The sequence below is a fragment of the Scomber japonicus genome, chromosome 3 (genome assembly GCF_027409825.1).
Source record: "Scomber japonicus isolate fScoJap1 chromosome 3, fScoJap1.pri, whole genome shotgun sequence".
Lineage (NCBI taxonomy): Eukaryota > Metazoa > Chordata > Actinopteri > Scombriformes > Scombridae > Scomber > Scomber japonicus.
Window position 1 is genome coordinate 16,810,658 of NC_070580.1, and position 8,241 is coordinate 16,818,898.

Sequence of the window (8,241 nt, forward strand, 5' to 3'; positions counted from 1 at the left end):
CGTCATCTCAGTGTTTTTGGACTACCTGGACTTTGCTGGAACAGCCTCATTAAGAGGAGGATAGGGGTGGCGTGGGATCAGGGTTAGAGAGAGATTAACCAAATGGATGCCTATAAAGCTCCAATGTAATCCTCACACTGGAGACAAATTCAGAGCAACACTAAGCAACATTTTGCTCGCAACTGGCAGTGTTTTTGATCACATTTACCCTACCAGACAACAGAAGAGGAGCTGAGAATTTACCTATTTTGGATTGAAAAGAGAAAAAAATCTTACCAGCGACTTCAGAATAGTTTTTACCCCCTCATCAGGAGCAAAACAAAGGAGCCAAAAGGGAAAATCATGAAGAAGGGAAAGGTATGTTTTTAATTGTCCTTCCTTATAGTGTAAGTGCAGCTATATAGTACTTATGTTATGTAATGATTCATTGCTAGAGATTAGTTCAATTATTGATACATTCCTGGATTCGTCATATTAACTGTGATAGATGAGGCTCCTAAAATAAAGAGCTCATACAGAAGCACAAATGATAAAGTCATAGCTTTAAGCTACTGTAGAGATATATCAGGCTTGAAATCAAGCACTATCAGTCTCATAATTACATAAAATTTAAACAGTTTTATAACTTTAGGTGTGTCAGACAGAGTTCATTTAATACACATTGCCTTATCTAGTACACTAGTGTTATCTATGCTACCCAAAGATGGAGGTCCAGCAGACCCATCCTGATCCTTTCAGCTAACCAAACATGGACGCTGTTGTGTAGCCAGATCTGTTATTCAGTTTTATCAGTAGAGTCTAATATATTATAGACTGTCATAGACAAATTCAAAGTTGTGTTGGTTCATGTGTGGGAAGGTGAACAATATGTTTTTACATTGTATAGTGAGTGTAAAGGATGCTGTTTTTTTATATACAGCTAGTTGAAATGATTATAAAACTTGTTAACTTCTATTCTATCTCAGCAGGTTGATGACAATGAGCCACCCAGTTATCAGGAGGCGACTGCAGGTAAAAAGCGGCTTGTTTGTGGGGTAACAAACTCGTTGTGGATATTATACACTGGTTATCAAGTCTTTATCCTCTTTTTCTACAAATATCAATGCCCAAATGTTTGCTAACTGCCTCTTTGTCTCTTCAGGCTATGACGACATGCAGGCCCAGTTTGCCTGGGATGACAAGACCATCAGGCGGACCTTCATCAGGAAGGTACAAACACACTCAACAAAACCAGTGACAATTTAATTACACATTTGTGTAGCTTTTTAGATCATGCACATACTCATACACTCTCTTCTCAGGAAGTGATTTAAATGATTTTGTCCAATAGTCAGCAGTTTTCAGACTATCTATTATGTAAAGCATACTGAACTCTATGTCTTCTTGCAGGTCTATGCCATTCTTATGGTCCAACTATTGGTGACTCTAGGAATTATTGCTCTCTTCACATTTTGGTAACTACTGCAAAGTCAGACCACTATTTACAAGTATAGTCTTTGTTTGTATCCCCTCTGAAAAAGGGGATAATACTTTAAAACGAAAATGAAGTGCTGAATCCATTTATTTCTTGTCTCTCCAGTGCACCTGTGAGGTTTTACATTCAGACTCATCCCGGCTTGTACATGATATCTTAGTAAGTGAAAACACATCATAACTCTCGTTATAGTGTCACCAATTTTCTATTACTTGATTTTTTTTACATTGTGTATCATCCTTTTCTCTTTTTTAACAGTCTGATGTTCTTCGCCACCTACATTGCACTGTCTTGCTGTGGGGATTTGAGGTAAGGTTACTTTGCAGTATAGATAAAATATATCTAAAAACATTAATAAAATGCAACCAGCAGATGTACATTTATGAATTTAAGTCATGACAACTTGGATTTTCCTTTCCTAAATGTTCCTAAACAGACGGCAGTTTCCCTGGAACATAATTTTATTAGTTCTCTTCGTAAGTATTCATCATTTTGAAAACAGAACATTATGGTAGAATACAGCTATGCTCTGTACTCAACATATAGCCTAACTGTGGTGCTCTTTCTTTACTCTTCTCCTTACAGACTTTGAGTATGGCTTTCATGATGGGATTTGTGTCAAGGTGAGAACATATGGTGATGTAGGTGTGCGTGTCTGACACGTTGGGTTCAACTCATTCGAGCCTTTGTTTCCTATAATGTGTTTTCTCTTCCTGCAGCTTTTACAATACAAAGTCAGTGGTTCTGTGTGTGGGAATCACTGCTATGGTATGTTTCTGTGTCACCATCTTCAGCTTCCAGAGCAAAGTAAGAAAGACTTCCAACCACTTAAACACAACAAAACAGAGAGATTTTTGTTATAATTAATTAACATGAATTCATCATGTGCTGATTTTTTTTTCTTCTCTTACCTGTTACCAGATTGATGTCCCATCCTGTCAGGGTGTCCTGTTTTCTTTGTGTATGGTCATGCTTCTCTGTGCCATCACCATGTCCATTGTCGTCCCCTTTGGATATGTAAGTTTACTGCCTTCTGCTGCTTCTAGCACAATCTGATCAGTACACCTTTCTAGAAGAGGTCAAAAATAGCTGAGTAAAAACAGCAGTTGCAGGTTAATGCTTCAGGCTCCAGGTGCTGCGGGCTGTATTTGGGAGTGTGTTACAGACAGGGATTAACCTCACAGATAATCTAGTAAAGCGCTGCGCTGTCTTGCTTAAATTAACAACCTGCTGCCCTTCTTAACGGTGTTTTGTAAAGCATTTTTCATCTTGTGTAACAGGTTCCCTGGTTACACGCCCTTTATGCTGTGATGGGAGCCATACTCTTTACTCTGGTGAGAATTAAAAAACAAAAAGATATCATTCCACTGAATATCATTTTTGTCTCATACTAAATATCTCTCTCCATCTGTCTCTGCTACAGTTCCTGGCATTTGACACTCAGATGTTGTTAGGAAACAAGCGCTTTACCATAAGTCCAGAGGAATATGTCTTTGCCACACTCAGCATCTACCTGGACATTATTTACCTGTTCAGCTTCCTGCTACAGATCATGGGAGGTGGCCGCGACTGAATCATCTCCTCCCTGAAAGTATTTGTTCTCCACATCTCAACATCCACTAGGGCTATTTCAGTGAATCATCACTTTTACTTTTTTCCCCCGTTTTTGTTAGTGCGTCAGACCTGTGTAAGCAAAGAGAGAGCCATTTATTGTTTTTTTGCTTTTGATTACATAAGGTTATGTATATGCTGGTTGCTTTTGTCTGGACATAGCCCCTATTGTTCACTGTAGTCTGGCCATTTCTATTTATCTGGGCTTTCTTTTCTCCCTCTGGGGTCCACTGAGGCCTGCACCATCTTACAGTATATGTTTAACAGGCATTACACTCACACATTGATACATAACTAAATATGATCAGCTTCCTCAGCTGCATGTCACTATTTAGCCAAAAAATTCAGGATTCAGATTCAGGAAATGTACACTTTGAAGCTCAACAGGGTTAAGTGTGGTTTAATAACTGATTGTATTACAAGCTATGCAGTTTGTTTTATACTTGTTTTTTCATGCACGTCATTGTAGAGTTAAAGATTTTTCTGTATTTGTGTGTATTGTGTGTATGTTAGATATTCTCATACCAACAGCTCAGTTTGAGCATCGATATTTAAGGAAATACTACACAAAAGAACCCTGATCCAGTGACTTTTGATCCAAACACTTTCGAAGCGATTAAAGAGATTAGAGATCAGTTGCAATTCTTATTGTGGCTTTAATGTGGCCTTTGTAGCATGATAGAAAATGATGTCATGTTAAGTTGATGATTAGGATGTGCACATTAGAAATGTCGATGAAATAAAACCTGGACATGACATGTTAGTATTTTCTCACACACAATGAGATGTGAACCTTTTATTCTGTCATTATTAAAATAAAACACTCTTAAACATCACCGTTCCTTGCATATATGAGTATTAATAATGATTTCTTTAAGGGTAAGAATCCACTGGCTGAGTTAGCTTTGTCACCTCACATCAAGAAGGTTTTGGGTTTGAATCCACCAGACACTTGTGGCTTTTCTGTGTAGTTGACAGTTTCTCCATGTTAAATAATTTAAATTTATTTTTACTTTATTTTCTCCAAATTAAGTATAATTTAGTTTTTTACTGCCCCTTGTGCTGTGTCATGTTTTTTTTAATGGCATAAAATATACAATAACATGGCACACTGAAATAGCTGTTTGACAGGAAAACAAACCTGGACATTTATTTGGTGAATGTATGGGAGTTCAGCAAGAAGGTTAGAAATGTTTATCATTGTTGTTATTATTGGGTTTTTCTGTTTTTTGTTGGTGCTGTGGATTTGGTGCAATTCTTTCAGATGAATTTGTGACCAGCACAGCTGGAAGATGTATTGTAAACATGGATGTTTGGTAAAGGTGTCTTAGACTCCAGTAAGGAGTGAGCAATGAGATGGCAGGACCAAAATATTGGTTGATTCATTAATACAATTATAGTTAGGCATATACCAAGACACTATCTCTTGTTAATGCAGATAACTTACCTTGTGATAGATCAGTATTGAATTAGCATCTTTACTCTCGCACTGTCCATTTCTGTCTTGTCTTTGATATTGTAGTAGAGAAAATATGGACTGTAAATAAAAAATATAGTTAAGGGGTTTTCTTAAGTCATACAACATGCAGAGGGGTTTGCAGTATTTGTTTCAGGATTTTAAAAAGTGGAAATACACATTTGGACTGATGTATCTCACTTTAACAGACATTAAGTACATAAGTGCATTTAGAAAATGGATAGGTAGCTGGATGTGATCACTCAGTTTTACCTGCTGAGTAGCAGGACCAGATAAAAACCCTCTGAGTTCAGAAGAGGCCTACCAGTAATGATCAATACACTGTTCAGTGCCTCATCTGGCCCTCTACAGACCACAGCCAGAACAACAGCTGACTGAATACAAGAACAAACATTTTCTGTAGGAGTCATTAGAGGACCACAAACACCTAAAGCAATAGTGTTGCCCCTCTCCTCCAATAGATCTCTAAGATAAAAGATAAATAAATACACAGCTCACCCTTTCATTGAAACAAGGCTTTTATTAAAAAAAGAAAACAGACATATTCAAATTCAAAGATAAAACCGAGAAAGAAGGAACATTTTTTATCTCAATCAATAAAAAAAACAAAAAACAAAACACAAGTTACAGACAATTTAGCAACTCTGGCACAGGAAGACAAAAGTAGCCAAGTGGCTTTGCAAAATAACCAAATATCAAAACCTCTTTCCTCTAACAAAACTGTACAAAATGAGTTCTTGTATAAATAAGAAAACTGTTCACAAGCAGGGAGTGAGACGAGCCTGTCGGATTTTCAAAATGTCCGTGAATCACACAAACTTGGTTCATACAGTGTTGACCAACATGTTTTTAGTATTTTCTGTTCAAAAATGTTACTTGAGAGAAGATTTCTGTTTAATAATGTGAAATAGAATTATTTAAACTGTCCAGTAGCAAGTAATAGTAAACTTTATATTGTATATTAGCATAATGTGTCTTTTATTGAAAGTCAAACAAATAAGTGATATTCTGTATCAACCAAATTGAAATTCAAGGAGACATTTCTAAAATCCAGACTGGGCAACATCCAACCACCTGTTTGGAAGTCCTGTTTTAGCAGCAAAACATTTTGAAGCTATGAAATAAGCCGTCAAATCTACATACGGATGTACGAAGAGTATTTTCAAATTACTGTGGACTAAATATAAGTGCATGGAGATTTGTGTTCTCTTTCAAATATTGTGTACTGTCTATCAAGCACACTAGTATTTTTATAATTTCATGTAACTTAAAGCGATGGTTCGACATAATTTGGATCTAGCATCATATGCACCATGACATCTATCTAACCACTCTCTCAGCCCTTTTTTTTTTTATTTGGTTCGCAAAATAGTGGAGAAAGAGCCATCAGCCGAATGGCTTAGTACAGGCGCTAACGGGACCATCAGTGTATCTGGTAAATGACCCCACTAATAATGCCTGGATTGTTATCAAACTTCTACAGTAGAACAAATAGGGTCTTTACTCATAAATCGATGCATTGGAAAGTTTGTAAGTACACCAGGAGTTTATTAAAATAACACTTACCTGATGGCTTTTACTCTGCTGCTACTGCTAAAGCTGTAAACATCGTCGAAATCGCACGCAATCACGCACAGATCTCTAAATGTGCTGTGTGGGTGTCTTGTGTGATGTTGCGCACAAATGAAAATAAACGGCGAGGCTCTGATTAAATAGACCTCATGGTGCATATGACGCTAGGTCCAAATTACGCCGAACCATTGCTTTAAGTAGTTATGGTTTTAAGATGCTAATTTATTTAAAATCATCATGGTTTAATTGTAATATTATGTCTGCTGACAAGTAAAAAAATAAAATAAATAAACACTGCTTTGTAACAAGTGGTCATTTCATAGTTCCAAAATCTTTTTTGTATTAAAAGTGATGGCTAATACATGGAATATTATTTCTCTGAACATATAAACAATATCCATGACATTTTCCTTCATGGTGCACTGAATCTGAAAACTTGCTAGCCACTGTGTTATCTGGACAGGTTATAAATCATTTTTAAAAAATTAGTAAAACACACAAGAAAGAAAGAAACAAAATGATGTAAAGAGCAAGTGGAAGGAAAAATAAAGCTATTTACAAAGTGAGCTCTCGTGTCTGGCTGCTCTCAAGATAAAAGCTGCGCTCTGTGTTCTTCCTGTGTTCCTCCTGGGTGCCTGCTGAGGCCAATAAGGTTCATAATGATTCTGTTTACATGCACTCCAACCCTCCATTACGTCTTGTAGACTGATAGGGTTCCTTTTTACTTTCCACATGTAAACAGATCATGTCTACTTTTGAAAATCAGCTGAAATATCTTGATATGTGTACATCTTCAACCATTTACTCCAAAAAATGTCTTTTAACTTGAATTGTAACTAATAATGTGCTTAATTGTAGTCATAATGTGGAATACTGTGCGCATGTAAACACCCTTATTGTGGTTTTTTCTCCTACAAACCACAGAAGAGCGTCTATGGATGAGAGCAGCGTATCTGTGACAGAGAACTTTAAAAAGATGGGTGGCTACAACATCTTTGGTTGCAGAAATGAATACACAGCAAAGATGACATGAGACAAAAGATATAAAGACAAAAAAACAGAGTTAGAAATAGAATCATCAGACGGTGCCCACTGCAAGCCTTCAGAAAGACGCTCTGTGTTTTATTTTTGTTTTTTTCACTGGATCCAAACATGAACTTGGTTGAAGAGCGGGGAAGAAAAAGCTCTTCATGACCCTACAGCTAACTTACATGACTGACATGATTACTAAGTTTAAACAAGCCTGTTGCCATTTCTGTAGTATATATATACAACTTAGTGTCAATCCTATGAGATATCCGGCAGTTCGTCCAGAGAAAAAACATTAAGGCTTAGCTAAAAATAGTTTTTGCAGAATTTTGGATCGCTCACAAATTCATTCAGACTTGCTGTCTCACTAAAGGCTGTAAGAATCATCTTTAATGGCACTTCCATGGTCAAGTGAGCAGTCCTTTGTAAAACCATTATTTCTATTATCTACATATCTACAGTTTTTGATGTCTGTATAAATTAAAGTTCAACATATTTGGATGTACTGTGTGTGTTTGACATGAGCTTCACTCAATATGCTGACTGACAGACTGAAACATACCTGGGCTTGTGTGTACTAGGCCTCGTCGAGCTGCGACACTGATGCAGCGTCAGTATGAATCTTTTGGATCAGCGCTTTAAAATGAAGTCATTGTTTGGTTCAGCTCTCCACTCCGAAAAAAAAGGCTTTTTACAAACAGGCCCGACACAATATATATCAGGACAAGACGGCACAAGGTTTGGAACGGAAATTCATGTGAGAAAAAAAAAAATTAGAGAAAACTTCGATGTGCACAAGAAAACAGCATCAATCCTTACACGGAGGAGAAAAAACTATCATCTACTCTCTAAGAAAAACTATCTTTCTACAGCTAAAAAAATCTAATCTACTTCAAAAGATAAATTCATCAAAAAATAAGGCGAATAAACTCAAAAGGTTTTCAAGTGACAGACAAAAAAAAAGAAGAAAAAAAACAAAACAACAGAAGACATTTCACTTTCTACAAACAAAAAAAAACTAGAAATCAATGACAGAGAATCAAACTCAGGTGACAACAGCAGCATTGAAAAAAAGAAA

At 36.6% G+C, this 8,241-nt stretch overlaps 1 protein-coding gene across 1 annotated transcript; it reads left to right on the forward strand.

Annotated features, from left to right (window-relative positions):
• Positions 1-342: 342 nt before the first annotated feature.
• Positions 343-3,047, forward strand: faim2b (Fas apoptotic inhibitory molecule 2b). Its single transcript, XM_053315134.1, has 12 exons — positions 343-357; positions 966-1,011; positions 1,142-1,209; positions 1,390-1,454; positions 1,580-1,633; positions 1,733-1,783; positions 1,911-1,950; positions 2,060-2,097; positions 2,194-2,281; positions 2,396-2,491; positions 2,755-2,808; positions 2,898-3,047. Exons 1-12 carry the CDS (start codon positions 343-345, stop codon positions 3,045-3,047), a joined length of 765 nt encoding a protein of 254 aa, XP_053171109.1.
• Positions 3,048-8,241: the final 5,194 nt, after the last annotated feature.

Coding starts and splice junctions, on each gene's coding strand:
- faim2b (XM_053315134.1), top strand. Junction 1,012..1,141: donor TTATCAGGAGGCGACTGCAG/GTAAAAAGCGGC, acceptor TTGTCTCTTCAG/GCTATGACGACATGCAGGCC. Junction 1,210..1,389: donor GGCGGACCTTCATCAGGAAG/GTACAAACACAC, acceptor GTCTTCTTGCAG/GTCTATGCCATTCTTATGGT.